Here is a 16281-nt window from a genome sequence, read left to right as displayed (position 1 = left end):
TATCCTGTTATGTTAGTCTAATCCCAGTCTTCCTACCCTGTTATGTTAGTCTAATCCCCATCTTCCTATCCTGTTATGTTAGTCTAATCCCAGTCTTCCTATCCTGTTATGTTAGTCTAATCCCAGTCTTCCTACCCTGTTATGTTAGTCTAATCCCAGTCTTCCTATCCTGTTATGTTAGTCTAATCCCAGTCTTCCTACCCTGTTATGTTAGTCTAATCCCAGTCTTCCTACCCTGTTATGTTAGTCTAATCCCAGTCTTCCTACCCTGTTATGTTAGTCTAATCCCAGTCTTCCTATCCTGTTATGTTAGTCTAATCCCCGTCTTCCTATCCTGTTATGTTAGTCTAATCCCTGTCTTCCTATCCTGTTATGTTAGTCTAATCCCAGTCTTCCTATCCTGTTATGTTAGTCTAATCCCCGTCTTCCTATCCTGTTATGTTAGTCTAATCCCCATCTTCCTATCCTGTTATGTTAGTCTAATCCCTGTCTTCCTATCCTGTTATGTTAGTCTAATCCCAGTCTTCCTATCCTGTTATGTTAGTCTAATCCCAGTCTTCCTATCCTGTTATGTTAGTCTAATCCCAGTCTTCCTATCCTGTTATGTTAGTCTAATCCCCGTCTTCCTATCCTGTTATGTTAGTCTAATCCCAGTCTTCCTATCCTGTTATGTTAGTCTAATCCCAGTCTTCCTATCCTGTTATGTTAGTCTAATCCCTGTCTTCCTATCCTGTTATGTTAGTCTAATCCCAGTCTTCCTATCCTGTTATGTTAGTCTAATCCCAGTCTTCCTATCCTGTTATGTTAGTCTAATCCCAGTCTTCCTATCCTGTTATGTTACACTCTAAACACTGTCTGCCTGCTCTCTAGAGCTCGCTAGCTCACCTCACGCATGTCTGTATGTTGGCTTAATGGTGTTATGAGTGATGCGTTGGTTATACCAACCTTACACACTGTGCTGGCCCCCCTTTAAGAACGCTGTGCGCTAACCAGTTTTTTCCTGTTATGTTAGTCTAACCAGTCTTCCTTTTTTGGGGGCGTGTGGCGTGATCGAGAGGTACGGTGCAAAAGATGGGGGCACTTCAGCACCTTATTGCATTACCCCTGTTGTTGATCATCTTGGATGCATCCCAAATGGCACTCTGTCTCCTATATAGTGTGCTCTTTTTGACTAGGGTCCATAAAGACTATGCTATATAGGGAATAAGATGCATTTTGGGATTCACACCTTGCTCATTTGGCAGAATTGGAGGCGTGTGTGTGTGTTTTTTTGGGGGGAGGGGGGTTTCTAAGTCTAACCCTGTTTCTTTTCCTACCTCTTGTTTGTAGATAAAGATGGCCCGGATAAGAAGAAAGTCAAGAAGGAGTCTGGGGGGAGTAAGAAGGCCCCGGTTAATCTCCTGTTTGGATACCCGCTGTCGGAACGAAAGCAGATGGCCCTCCTGATGCAGATGACCGCCAGGGACAACAGCCCAGGTTAGTCAGAACACATTCATGCCCTGTCTCCTCTCCCTCTCATAACCTCTTTGAGATGTGGATGGTTAATATATTTATCAGGATTCAGAGTCATAATGATAAACAACGGCCTTGTCGATAACGGACCTCCCGGTACAACGGCCTTGTCGATAACGGACCTCCCGGTACAACGGCCTTGTCGATAACGGACCTCCCGGTACAACGGCCTTGTCGATAACGGACCTCCCGGTTATCAGACTTAAAAAAAATATATCTAACTTTCTCTGAGTTATTTCTCTCTCCCCTCCCTCCCTCCTCAGACTCGACACCTAGCCACCCGTCCCAGGCCCCCCCGGTGCAGAAGAAGCTCCCCAGCAGCACGGCCTCCAGAGCGAGGGACAAGGTGAACAAGAGGAACGAGCGTGGCGAGACGCCGTTACACATGGCCGCCATACGAGGGGATGCCAAGCATGTCAAGGAGATCATCAGCCTGGGAGCTGATGTCAACGTCAAAGACTTTGCAGGTAAAGGAACACCTGACCAATCGTTATCAACTAGAAAGATCACCTGACCAATCGTTATCAACTAGAAAGATCACCTGACCAATCGTTATCAACTAGAAAGATCACCTGACCAATCGTTATCAACTAGAAAGATCACCTGACCAATCGTTATCAACTAGAAAGATCACCTGACCAATCGTTATCAACTAGAAAGATCACCTGACCAATCGTTATCAACTAGAAAGATCACCTGACCAATCGTTATCAACTAGAAAGATCACCTGACCAATCGTTATCAACTAGAAAGATCACCTGACCAATCGTTATCAACTAGAAAGATCACCTGACCAATCGTTATCAACTAGAAAGATCAGAGTAACTTTTTAAATATGTACATACCCATTTAATCATTGACCAGGCACTTTTATCCAAAGTGGCTTTGCTTATAACACCTAAACACACACACACACATTTTACATCACCTTACCGTGGAATGCTTACTTACAAGCCTTAACCAACAGTGCATTTCAAGAAAAATAATATCAGAAAATATATTTAAATGAATAAATAAATCTAAAAATAACAAGAAATTGACGTACCAATAACGAGGCTTTATGGGGGGGGGGATCATTTACCAGGTGCTCTTATTCAGAAGGGCTTGCTGTAATGCTTAAACCCACATTCTCACTCCCCTCCCTGTGGACCCTGCAACGTTAGGCGCTGAACTGTTCCAGTTTCCCCTTCAAAAGACAATTTCTTCCTTCCATCAGGCTGGACCCCTCTTCACGAGGCATGTAACCTTGGTTACTACGACGTGGCCAAGGTTCTGATCGCGGCCGGCGCAGAAGTCAACACCCAGGGTCTGGACGACGACACTCCGCTCCACGATGCCTCCAGTAGTGGACATACAGACGTAGGTTGACCTCCCTGGCCTGACCTCCCTGGCCTGACCACCCTGGCCTGACCTCCCTGGCCTGACCACCCAGGGCCTGACCACCCAGGGCCTGACCTCCCGGCCTGACCACCCAGGGCCTGACCACCAGGGCCTGACCACCCAGGGCCTGACCTCCCGGCCTGACCACCCAGGGCCTGACCTCCCGGCCTGACCACCCAGGGCCTGACCACCCAGGGCCTGACCTGACCCCCCGCCTGACCACCCAGGGCCTGACCTCCCCGGCCTGACCACCCAGGGCCTGACCACCCAGGGCCTGACCTCCCCGGCCTGACCACCCAGGGCCTGACCTCCCCGGCCTGACCACCCAGGGCCTGACCTCCCCGGCCTGACCACCCAACATGTACCGCCGCTGGTTCTCTTAACATGGGAGTACTGCTTAGATTGAAACTTACTTACCCTTTTTATTGACTTTATTCAGGAATTATCTGGGATCCTTGAGCTCTTGGAGATTATCACTTGTCCTATCCCCTGAGAGAGATAATTTACCTGTCCTATCCCCCGAGAGAGAGGGATAACACCTGTCCTATCCCCCGAGAGAGAGGGATAACACCTGTCCTATCCCCCGAGAGAGAGGGATAAACACCTGTCCTATCCCCCCCGAGAGAGGGATAAACACCTGTCCTATCCCCGAGAGAGAGGGATAAACACCTGTCCTATCCCCCCGAGAGAGAGGGATAAACACCTGTCCTATCCCCGAGAGAGGGGATAATCACATGTCCTATCCCCCGAGAGAGAGGGATAAACACCTGTCCTATCCCCGAGAGAGAGGGATAATTACCTGTCCTATCCCCCGAGAGAGAGAGGGATAATCACCTGTCCGATCCCCGAGAGAGAGAGGGATAATTACCTGTCCGATCCCCGAGAGAGAGGGATAAACACCTGTCCTATCCCCGAGAGAGAGGGATAATTACCTGTCCTATCCCCCGAGAGAGAGGGATAATCACCTGTCCTGTCCCCCGAGAGAGAGGGATAATCACATGTCCTATCCCCCGAGAGAGAGGGATAATTACCTGTCCGATCCCCCGAGAGAGATAATCACCTGTCCTATCCCCCTTCGTATAGATTGTGAAGCTGCTGCTGAGACATGGAGGCAATGCATTCCAGGCCAACAAGAGAGGGGAGCGGCCCGTGGACATCGCTGATTCCCACGAGCTGGAGCTCCTCCTAAAGGGAGAGGTGCCCCTCTCAGACCCAGAGGACAGCTCCTCAGGTAGGGAGAATAAAGACGACTTTCGAGTAGTAAGACATGTATAAAAGCAACAGATACCATTAATAAGAAGGGGCTAGAAGAGTCTTATATGGTGAGCTACCGAGTGGCTAGGACAGGCAAGCCCCATACTATTGTGGAGGAGTGGCTAGGACAGGCAAGCCCCATACTATTGTGGAGGAGTGGCTAGGACAGGCAAGCCCCATACTATTGTGGAGGAGTGGCTAGGACAGGCAAGCCCCATACTATTGTGGAGGAGTGGCTAGGACAGGCAAGCCCCATACTATTGTGGAGGAGTGGCTAGGACAGGCAAGCCCCATACTATTGTGGAGGAGTGGCTAGGACAGGCAAGCCCCATACTATTGTGGAGGAGTGGCTAGGACAGGCAAGCCCCATACTATTGTGGAGGAGTGGCTAGGACAGGCAAGCCCCATACTATTGTGGAGGAGTGGCTAGGACAGGCAAGCCCCATACTATTGTGGAGGAGTGGCTAGGACAGGCAAGCCCCATACTATTGTGGAGGAGTGGCTAGGACAGGCAAGCCCCATACTATTGTGGAGGAGTGGCTAGGACAGGCAAGCCCCATACTATTGTGGAGGAGTGGCTAGGACAGGCGAGCCCCATACTATTGTGGAGGAGTGGCTAGGACAGGCGAGCCCCATACTATTGTGGAGGAGTGGCTAGGACAGGCGAGCCCCATACTATTGTGGAGGAGTGGCTAGGACAGGCGAGCCCCATACTATTGTGGAGGAGTGGCTAGGACAGGCGAGCCCCATACTATTGTGGAGGAGTGGCTAGGACAGGCGAGCCCCATACTATTGTGGAGGAGTGGCTAGGACAGGCGAGCCCCATACTATTGTGGAGGAGTGGCTAGGACAGGCGAGCCCCATACTATTGTGGAGGAGTGGCTAGGACAGGCAAGCCCCATACTATTGTGGAGGAGTGGCTAGGACAGGCAAGCCCCATACTATTGTGGAGGAGTGGCTAGGACAGGCAAGCCCCATACTATTGTGGAGGAGTGGCTAGGACAGGCAAGCCCCATACTATTGTGGAGGAGTGGCTAGGACAGGCGAGCCCCATACTATTGTGGAGGACATCATTTGTTGTTGTTATTTGTGCCCTGGTCCTATAAGAGCTCTTTGTCACTTCCCACGAGCCGGGTTGTGACAAAAACTTATTAAACAAACATTCTTCTGTTTAATACATGTATCGTATAGTGTGTGTGTGTGTGTGTGTGTGTGTGGCAGGCTTAGAATGATGGAAAAAAACAACATTGTAGAGTGCGCTGACCCTGGTGCTAGAGGGGGTACATCTGGAGGTTGAATGTTTGAAGGGGTACGGGACTGTAACAAGTTGAGCTTGTTATTATCGGTCATTCATAGCAGCACTACCATCAGAGGCTCCATCCATGTGTAGCAAGTGAAGTGGAAGATTTCTAATCAACACAAAATGGAATTACAAGTACATAATTAAGTTGGCTAATTGAAGAGTGTAGACAATGATCAACCAACAGGTAGGCTGTTTAATGGGGCGGCAGGTAGCCTAGTGGTTAGAGAGTAGGGGCGTCAGGTAGCCTAGTGGTTAGAGTGTAGGGGCGACAGGTAGCCTAGTGGTTTGAGTGTTGGGCCAGTAACCAGCAGGCAGCCTAGTGATTAGAGTGTAGGGGTGGCAGGTAGCCTAGTGGTTAGAGTGTAGGGGTGGCAGGTAGCCTAGTGGTTAGAGGGGCGGCAGGGTAGCCTAGTGGTTAGAGTGTAGGGGAGGCAGGTAGCCTAGTGGTTAGAGCGTTGGGCTAGTAACCGAAAGGTTGAGAGTTCGAATCCCCGAGCTGACAAGGTACAAATCTGTCGTTCTGCCCCCTGAACAAGGAAGTTAACCCCACTGTTCCTAAACCCGTCATTGAAAATAATAATTTGTTTTTAGCTGACTTGCCGAGTAAAATCAAGGTAAAATAAATCTGGATGGAGTTATTATAGGGGACAGAGAGCACAGCAAAATATCCTCAATTAGTTTGCGATCGTTTTAACAAACTTACACTACATGGCCACTGCTCATCCAACATCTCCTTCCAACATCATGGGTATTAATATGGAGTTGGTCCCCCCCCTTTGCTTCTATAACAGCCTCCACTCTTCTGGGAAGGCTTTCCACTAGATGTTGGAACATTGCTGCTATAACAGCCTCCACTCTTCTGGGAAGGCTTTCCACTAGATGTTGGAACATTGCTGCTATAACAGCCTCCACTCTCCTGGGAAGGCTTTCTACTAGATGTTGGAACATTGCTGCTACAACAGCCTCCACTCTCCTGGGAAGACGTTCCACTAGATGTAGGAACATTGCTGCTATAACATCTCTTCTGGGAAGGCTTTCCACTAGATGTTGGAACATTGCTGCTATAATAGCCTCCACTCTTCTGGGAAGGCTTTCCACTAGATGTTGGAACATTGCTGCTATAACAGCCTCCACTCTTCTGGGAAGGCTTTCCACTAGATGTTGGAACATTGCTGCTATAACGGCCTCCACTCTTCTGGGAAGGCTTTCCACTAGATGTTGGAACATTGCTGCTATAACAGCCTCCACTCTTCTGGGAAGGCTTTCCACTAGATGTTGGAACATTGCTGCTATAACAGCCTCCACTCTTCTGGGAAGGCTTTCCACTAGAAGTTGGAACATTGCTGCTATAACAGCCTCCACTCTTCTGGGAAGGCTTTCCACTAGAAGTTGGAACATTGCTGCTATAACAGCCTCCACTCTTCTGGGAAGGCTTTCCACTAGATGTTGGAACATTGCTGCAGGAATTGCTTCAATTCAGCCACAAGAGCATTAGTGAGGTCGGACACTGATGTTGGGAGATTTTGGTTTGTCTCGCAGTCGGCGTTCCAATTCATCCCAAAGTTGTTGGATGGGGTTGCACAGAATCGTCTAGAATTTAATTGTATGCTGTAGCATTAAGATTCCCTTTCACTGGAACTAAGGGGCTGCTCAGCCATGGAAACCCATTTCATGAAGCTCCCAACGAACAGTTATTGTGCTGAAATTGCTTCCAGAGGCAGTTTGGATTTCGGTAGAGAGAGTTTGCAACCAGCACTCTGCGGTCCTGTTCTGTGAGCTTGTGTGGCCTACCACTTTGCGCCTGAGCCGTTGTTGCTCCTAGACGTTTCCACTACACAATAGCAGCACTTACAAGATGACCAGGGCAGAAATTTGAACATCTGACTTGTTGAAAAGGTGCCAATCATATGGCGGTGCCACGTGGAAACTCACCGAGCTCTTCAGTAAGGCCATTGTACTACCGATGTTTGTCTATGGAGATTGCATGGATTTTATAAACCTGTCGGCCACGGGGTGTGGCTGAAATAGTCGAACACACTCATTTGAAGTTTTGTCCACATACTTTTGGCAAGTGTCGCTAACTAGCTTATTTACATCAATTTGATGCAGCCAAGACCGACACCTCCAGATGAGATTACCTATCGCAGGAACAAGTTTGTCTAACTTACTCCAGTTGGTTTGGCTACTTTCTCTCTCTGATATCCAGTTATATTCGTCACCTTACCGTGAAATGCTTACTTACAAGCCCTTAACCAACAATGCCGTTTTAAGAAAATTTAGTTAAGAAAATATTTACTAAATTAACTAAAGTTTAAAAAAAATAGTAACACAATAAAATTACAATAGAGGCTGTATACAAGTTGTCGAGGTAATTTGTAGGGGTAAAGTGAGTAGGGCTTTTCTGTCTGAAACAACAAGCAAGATGCACTGCCTTTCCTGAACCACGTGAGCAAGTCCCCATTCTGTAAAATGCATGTATTTCGACAATCCGGATATCTGAAAAAAATATAATATTATTCGAATGGTGAAATCAATTCAAACTTGTAATCAAACTTGATTAGAGAACAAGGCTTTTTATTCTGTTTTCAAGATTTGAATTATGATTCTCTTTTCCTCTACAGAGTCTGAAGACCCTCCTTCGGTTAACCCCTCAAGTGTGGACGTGGATGATGACAACATGGACGACTCGGACATGGAGAAAGTCTCTGAAGGCAAACGGAGCACCGTGAAGGCCTCACCCCCCATGTCTGGCCTGGATGAGTATGAGTTCAAAGACGAGGAGGAAGAAGAAGACCTGAGTAAAGCCCTGAACGACAGACACATCCTCCGGAGAGAGCTGAGGCAGGAAGAGAAGGATCATTTGGCCGTGAAGCAGAGCGGTAAAGGGGACGGGAGCGTCTCAGTCCAGTCCTCTAAGTCTAAGAAGACGAAGACGTTGTCCCGCATCCTGTATTGCACCTCGGATAGTTCCAGTGATGAGATGGAGATGCCGTCAGAGAGAAGGAGCTCTCCAACCTGTTCCCACGGCTCGGAGGGACACAAGGCGTCAGACGCCAGCAGGACTAAGAAAGAGAACCTCTCCGAAAAGAAAGACAAAGGCAGCAAAGTAAAGAAGAAGAACAAGAGCAAGAGTAAGAACAAGGAGAACCAGGAGGATAGGAAGGAAAACAGCAAAGCTCTGGTGTTCTCCGTAGCCACTGTGTCTGTGTCGGAGACACACGCAGACAAGAACAACCGGGGACTCTGTGGGGACGAAGACTCGTTCAAGATGTCCTTCAGTCCCAAGGATGACTCGTCCGTCCACCTCTTCCATCTGTCTGCCACCGTCAAGTCCCCCAAGCTCAACCACGGCCTGGCCGACAAGCAGCCGTCCTCCAACCCGCTCAAACAGGAGAACGCCAAGATGACGTGCGTCTCGATTGCCGAAGGTCCCTGTCCGCCGGATGGTGTCAAGTACAACCACTACAACCCAGAGTCTGAGTTCTGCACGGAGAGCTCCAGTAGTAAAGGCTGCAAGCACAAGGAGAAGAGCAAGCACCACCAGAATGACGTCATCATGGACGCTGGTGGTGGTGCGGGGGTGGAAGATGGAGGCTCCAGTCCGTATAATAAAGATGGCGGCGTTGCCAACAGCGTGGACATCTCTGAAGGTGGTGCCTTACGGAAGACGGATAAGGACGGCAAGGTGGTCAAGAAGCACAAGTTAAAACACAAGGAGAAGGACAAGCCCAGGAGGGAGTATGAGCCAGAAAGGAACCGCCACCGGCAGAAGGAGGGCGGCAGAAAGGACGGCCACAGGAACCTGGAATTCGACCGGGAGTTCTGGAAAGAGAACTTCTTCAACGATGACGACCCTTTGCCTCCAGGGAAAATGGAGAGGGAGGACTGCGGATCTCCTCAGAATACCTCAACGTCGGGCAGCTCTCCTGTGAAGGAAGAGAGAAAAGAGACGAAAGAAAAACACCCCTCTAGCATCAGCAGCAAGGAGAAAAGGCCGAGAAGAGAAGAGGAACGCTTGAAGAAGGAGAGGAAAGAGACCTTGGCTGTCTGTAAAGAGGAGAGGGGGGGAAAGGATGGGAAGCTCAGTGAGCGTGAGGAAAGGACTGAGTGCCTAAGCTCTGTACGGGTTTCGGTTCCTGAGGAGACGCAGCGTAACTCCACCAGTGTGAATGACGAACCGGAGGAGAAACCGGTAACGGGGACCACGTCTACAGCTGATTCAGACCAGCTGGATGCCTCTGAGAAATGCCGGCGGGACAAATACGACAGGAGGCCTTCTGTAAAGGAACGTGAGGTTGACAAGACGGATAAAAAGCATCCCGACAGAGAAAAGAAAGTCAAGATTGAGCACCCTGAGAAATCAGAGAATTCACAGAATTCCATGGATCGCTGGAAAGAGAGGGAGAAGGAAAGGATGGCATCCCCTGGTGACAAGAACCACAAAGAGATTGAGAAGCTCAGAGCCTTGTCCTCGACTAAAAAATACGAGGAGAGCAAGGACAAGAAGAGCAAAGACAAGCCAGATAAGAGGAGTGACAGGGAGAGGCTGGAGAGGGAGTACAACGCGGGAGAACACAAAGACAGGACGAGCTTTGATAAGAAAGGAAAACAACCTTTAGAGAAATCCATGGACCACAGTAAATCCGATCGCTCTAAGGAAAAGGAGAAAGACAAAGACTGCGATAAGAAGAAAAGGGAAAAATCTAAAGACAGCGCTTCCTCATCTTCCTCCTCCTCTTCTAACCTGAAGCTCCTCTTGGAGGAGAAGGGCTATGTGTCTGAAAGTTGCAAGACATTACCAGCAAAACTACTAAAGACAGAGGACCTCCCAAAGACGCCAGAGAAAGACCGAGACAGGAGAGACCGAGAATCCAGAGACTCGGACAAGCACCGAGATCGGGACAAAGACCGTTCCAAGGACCGTTCCAAGGAGGGTGGCAAGGCCAGTAAGACCAAACCCAACGAGACGGAGACTGACCGAGACAACCGGTCCAAAGCTAAAGCCTTGACTGCCACCCGGGAAGAGCAGAAGCCCAAAGAGAAACGTCTGGTCAACGAAGACCTGAGGCAGACCAGCTTCGAACGCATGCTGAGTCTGAAGGACCAGGAGATTGAACAGTGGCACCGGAAACACCTAGAAAAGATCAAACAGAAGGAGCGGGAGAGGATGAAACAACGGCCTTCCTCTACGACGACGGACACAGGGAAGCTCAAAAGCAAAGCCAAAGCCAAGACTACGTCCTCGTCTTCTGGAGAACTGTGCTTGAGCAAAGAATTGCTTCGCTCCAAGAGCTCTGAAGGCTCCACCGACGTTCACTGTCGCGACAGAGACAAACCCCTTAAGGACAGCACCAGCTCCAGGACCATGTCTCTGGACGGGAAGGCACTTTCCTGCCTCAGTGGGAAGCTGATGGCTGGTATAGAGAACAGCTTGAGCAGGTCACCCAGGCCAGAAAGCGAGCGGTCGGGTCTTATGTCCAGGTCTGTGTCTATGATCTCTGTGGCCAGCTCTGAAGACTCCTGTCAGGCTACAATGCTGACACCGAGACCTATTGAGTACGACTCGGATATGACCCTGGAAACCTCCCAGGACTTTCAGCTGCCTTTCCTCCTGTCTTCCTTCCTCCCATATCCTGCCGTTCACGACAAAGACGACAACAGTCTTCCAGAAGAGCCGGGGCAAGGCAACCAGACTCCGCTGCAGAGCAGACACGCTTCCCCTTGCCTTAGGGCTATTCTGGACGAAGACGCTAACTGTGCGACGGCGTCTGAGTGCAAACCTATCGAAACTCTGTCCAAGGTCGCCGTGGTGCCTGCTGCTCAACCCAGTGAAGAGTCCACAAGTGTTCAGCCTTTAGAAACCTGTGCGGATCCAAAGGAGAGCCAGAGTCAAAGTGATCCAATTCAGATGCTTCCGAATCTTCCTAATGCAATAACAGATGCAGATCTCAACACCGAGAGTGAAGGGAACACCGCTTCAGGTGTCTATCTCCCACCTCAAGCGTCCAACACCAGCGATCCTCACGTAAAGGACTCCTCAACACTTCAGCAGGCTAGTGTCCAACAGCTAGCTACGCCAGAACAGAGAGGGTTTTCTTCCACCTCTGATCCTCTCCTAATACGGGACGTCCAGTGTATCCCTGTGGAGACCTCCAGTGCGGCACCTGAATATAGCATGAAAGACCTGCCCTCTGAGGACATGACGCCACTGGTGACATTATCTTCTCTATCCTGTCAACTGCCGTTCTCCAGCACCGAAACTACATCTCTCTCTGCTAGCCAGTCACGGGAAACCCTCCTTCCAAACACCAGTACGGTGACCTCACAGCAGACGAAGACAGAGATTAATGGAGATCTGGTTCTTGATTCTAAAGATAAAACTCCAGTTGAGAGTGGAGCTAGCAGCGCTGAAAACAGAGCAGCTGTAGAGAGCCTTCAGAGTGCGTTAGGAGCGTCTAGACCTGGATGGATGGACAACCCAGTAGCCTCCACCAGCAAACACCCACCACCCAGCGCTAGCTCAGAGGACTCCATGATGACCACCAGCAAACCCAAGGATTCTCAAGAGGAGATGGACACTGATGGGAACAGTAAAGACTGTAAGAAATCCAGATTCTCCAGTGACATTGTGGGTCCTAGCGATCCTCAGCCGGACAAAAACTATCCTACTGGCCAGCTTACATCATCCGCTCTGTCGCGCTGCTCGAGCCCTGAACACAAGGAAGAAGAAGAACCTTCTGACGCTCCTGAGAAGTGGAGAGGTCCTGAGGCCATGTCAACAGAAAAGGCTAGCTGTTGGTCTTCATCAGAGGGCAGTAGTATGGTCACCGTCCCCGAAGTGAAGTCAGAGCCATGCCAAGAGCCTACCTCTGAGGAGAGACCAGAAGGACAGACTCCCTCGATTGTTGGATCAGACCAGACCCAGAGTGTTTCTGGACAGAGTTGTAACTTCCAGCAGGGCTCCCGGACAGACCAGAGTGGTAGTAGTGGTAGTTACAGCTGCAGTGGGTTTTCTGCTAGCTCTTCCCCCCAGTCTGGGGACAGAGACTCTGACTCCTCCGGGGCTAAGGCCAAGGTCCTCTCCCTAACCATGGAAGAGGACCAGGACTTCCAGCAGACCCATCCCAGGAAGAGGAAGATGCCCAGGTTTTCTACCTCCAACCAGGCTGGAGGCAGCATGCAGCAGGTGGGCTCTTCTGGTAGATAGGAAAAGGGAGAGGGAAAAGGGTACGTCTCGGAAAGGGTGAGGAGATGTTTTTAGGAGGGAAGGATAGAGGAAAGGAATAGGAATGAGAAAGGAAGGAGGGAAGGATAGAGGAAAGGAATAGGAATGAGAAAGGAAGGAGGGAAGGATAGAGGAAAAGGAAAGGAAGGAGGGAAGGATAGAGGAAAGAAATAGGAATGAGACAGGAAGGAGGTAAGGGAAAGGAAAGGAAAGGAAGGAGGGAAGGATAGAGGAAAAGGAAAGGAAGGAGGGAAGGATAGAGGAAAGAAATAGGAATGAGACAGGAAGGAGGGAAGGAAAGAAATAGGAATGAGAAAGGAAAGAAATAGGAATGAGAAAGGAAGGAGGAAAGGGAAAGGAAGTAGAGGAGTATTGCCGTTTTGAAGAGAAGGGGGAGAGTGGGTAGGTGAAAGGGAGGAGGGACAGGGATAAAGAGAGGTCGGTCTAGTTGTAAGAGTGGACATTCGGGACAACATATCTTATCTTGTGGGACAGTAAAGTTATCTCCTCTCTTCTCTCCTTCCTCATCAGGAGTCTCTGGCGGCCATCGTTGACTCTCTGAAGCTGGAGGAGATTCAGCCGTACCAGACGGAGAGGGCCAACCCTTACTACGAGTTCCTGCACATCCGCAAGAAGATCGAGGAGAAGCGTAAAGTGTTGCTGAGCGTCATCCCCCAGCCGCCGCAGTATTACGACGAATACGTGACTTTTACTGGCTCCTACCTGCTAGACGGGAACCCGCTCAGCAAACTCTGTATTCCAACTGTGAGTCTGGAGTTGTTAACTGTCATTTAGTCATCTCCTCTTATATGAGTCAGGATTCAGTGTCCAGGACTTATTAGTTTTGCTCTTTGACTAAAAAGCTCTACGGACACTTCTGTCCTTTTCTTTTGTCCCCGGGGTTTCTTTTCCCTTTGTCGTTTCTTGTTGTTTCCTCCGTTTAAAAATAAAAGTATAGTTCTGGGAAATGTTTTATTTTAATTGCTAAAGTCCTTCGACTCAAGACATCAGCCTTAAAAGGGGTTTTATTAAACAAATCTTAAAAGTTTTCAAAATGTTGAACTTATTTGTCATGTTTATTTGTCTCTCTTAACAGATAACTCCACCTCCGTCTCTACCGGACCAACTGAAGGAGATGTTTAAACAACAGGAAGTTGTTCGTATGAAGCTACGCTTGCAACACAGCATTGAACGGGTATGTGGAGTAATTCTACTCAAAAGCCTATTCAATCTTCCTTTACAGCTTTGATCGACAGTCATGTCCAACATGATTGTGTTTCTTCATTTGAAAAACGAGCAAAAAGGATCATGGGTATTAATATGGAGTTGGTCCCCCCCCTTTGCTGCTATAACAGCCTCTACTCTTCTGGGAAGGCTTTCCACTAGATGTTGGAACATTGCTGCTATAACAGCCTCCACTCTTCTGGGAAGGCTTTCCACTAGATGTTGGAACATTGCTGCTATAACAGCCTCCACTCTTCTGGGAAGGCTTTCCACTAGATGTTGCAACATTGCTGCTATAACAGCCTCCACTCTTCTGGGAAGGCTTTCCACTAGATGTTGCAACATTGCTGCTATAACAGCCTCCACTCTTCTGGGAAGGCTTTCCACTAGATGTTGCAACATTGCTGCTATAACGGCCTCCACTCTTCTGGGAAGGCTTTCCACTAGATGTTGCAACATTGCTGCTATAACAGCCTCCACTCTTCTGGGAAGGCTTTCCACTAGATGTTGGAACATTGCTGCAGGGACTTGCTTCCATTCAGCCACAAGAGTATTAGTGAGGTCGGACACTGATTTTGGACGACGGAGTGGAGGTCAGGGCTCTGTGCAGACCAGGCAACATCTTCCACACCGATCTCGATAAACCATTTCTGTATGGACCTTGCTTTGTGCGTTTAGGCATTTTCATGCTGAAACAGGAAAAGGCCTTTCCCAAACTGTTGTCACAAAGTTGGGAGCGCAGAATCGTCTAGAATGTCATTATATGCTGTAGATTTCCCTTCACTGGAACTAAGGGGCCCGAACCATGAAAAACAGCCCCAGACCATTATTCCTTCTCCACCAAACTTTACAGTTGGCACTATGCATTGGGGCAAGTAGCGTTCTCCTGGCATCCGCCAAACCCACATTCATCTGTCAGATTACTTTACGCCGATCCAGCCGACGCTTGGCATTGTGCATGGTGATGTTAGGCTTGTGTGCAGCTGCTCAGCCATGGAAACCCATTTCATGAAGCTCCCAACGAACAGTTATCGTACTGACGTTGCTTTCAGAGGCAGTTTGGAACTCGGTAGTGAGTGTTGCAACCGAGGACAGATCATTTTTACATGCTTCAGCACTCTTAAGGTCCTGTTCTGTGAGCTTGTGTGGTCTACCACTTCACGGCTGAGCCGTTGATGCTCCTAGACGTTTCCACTTCACAATAACAGCACTTAAAGTTGGCCAAGGACAGCACTAGCAGGGCAGAAATTTGATGAACTGACTTCTTGGAAAGATGGCATCCTATGACAGTGCCACATTTAAAGTCAATGAGTTCTTCAGTAAGGCCATTCTACTGTCAATGTTTGTCTATGGAGATTGCATGGCTGTGTGCTCGATTGGTATACACCTGTCAGCAACTCATTTGAAGGGGTGTCCACATACTTCTGTATATATAGTGTGTATTGTATGCTAAAAAAAAAAACATTTTATACTAATACAATTGATTTTGTTTAACAAGTAATATAATTTTAGTCAAAATGATTGGCTCCTGTTTTCAGTACCCCAGCACCCTCCCCTGTTTTCAGTACTCCAGCACCCTCCCCTGTTTTCAGTACTCCAGCACCCTCTCCTGTTTTTAGTACTCCAGCACCCTCTCCTGTTTTCAGTACTCCAGCACCCTCTCCTGTTTTTAGTACTCCAGCACCCTCTCCTGTTTTCAGTACTCCAGCACCCTCTCCTGTTTTCAGTACTCCAGCACCCTCTCCTGTTTTCAGTACTCCAGCACCCTCTCCTGTTTTCAGTACTCCAGCACCCTCCCCTGTTTTCAGTACTCCAGCACCCTCTCCTGTTTTCAGTACTCCAGCACCCTCCCCTGTTTTCAGTACTCCAGCACCCTCCCTGTTTTCAGTACTCCAGCACCCTCCCCTGTTTTCAGTACCCCAGCACCCTCCCCTGTTTTCAGTACTCCAGCACCCTCTCCTGTTTTCAGTACTCCAGCACCCTCCCCTGTTTTCAGTACTTCAGCACCCTCCCCTGTTTTCAGTACTCCAGCACCCTCTCCTGTTTTCAGTACTCCAGCACCCTCCCCTGTTTTCAGTACTCCAGCACCCTCCCCTGTTTTCAGTACTCCAGCACCCTCTCCTGTTTTCAGTACTCCAGCACCCTCTCCTGTTTTCAGTACTCCAGCACCCTCCCCTGTTTTCAGTACTCCAGCACCCTCCCCTGTTTTCAGTACTCCAGCACCCTCTCCTGTTTTCAGTACTCCAGCACCCTCCCCTGTTTTCAGTACTTCAGCACCCTCCCTGTTTTCAGTACTCCAGCACCCTCTCCTGTTTTCAGTACTCCAGCACCCTCCCCTGTTTTCAGTACTCCAGCACCCTCCCCTGTTTTCAGTACTCCAGCA

The 16281-nt window shown here is 49.1% G+C and overlaps 1 protein-coding gene across 2 annotated transcripts in view; it reads left to right on the top strand.

The window, feature by feature from the left end:
- Positions 1–16281, top strand: part of LOC112244530 (ankyrin repeat domain-containing protein 12) — a 70346-nt gene that overhangs the window by 36809 nt on the left and 17256 nt on the right. For both annotated transcript variants that reach the window (XM_042329204.1, XM_042329203.1), the window contains 7 exons: positions 1330–1476; positions 1776–1979; positions 2729–2871; positions 3976–4123; positions 8071–12635; positions 13206–13439; positions 13771–13869. In XM_042329204.1, coding sequence (XP_042185138.1) covers positions 1330–1476; positions 1776–1979; positions 2729–2871; positions 3976–4123; positions 8071–12635; positions 13206–13439; positions 13771–13869 — 5540 coding nt within the window. The remainder of the gene's footprint in view (positions 1–1329; positions 1477–1775; positions 1980–2728; positions 2872–3975; positions 4124–8070; positions 12636–13205; positions 13440–13770; positions 13870–16281) is intronic.

Source organism: Oncorhynchus tshawytscha, linkage group LG10 (assembly GCF_018296145.1).
Source record: "Oncorhynchus tshawytscha isolate Ot180627B linkage group LG10, Otsh_v2.0, whole genome shotgun sequence".
Lineage (NCBI taxonomy): Eukaryota > Metazoa > Chordata > Actinopteri > Salmoniformes > Salmonidae > Oncorhynchus > Oncorhynchus tshawytscha.
This window is presented reverse-complemented; position numbering and strand designations above follow the sequence as displayed.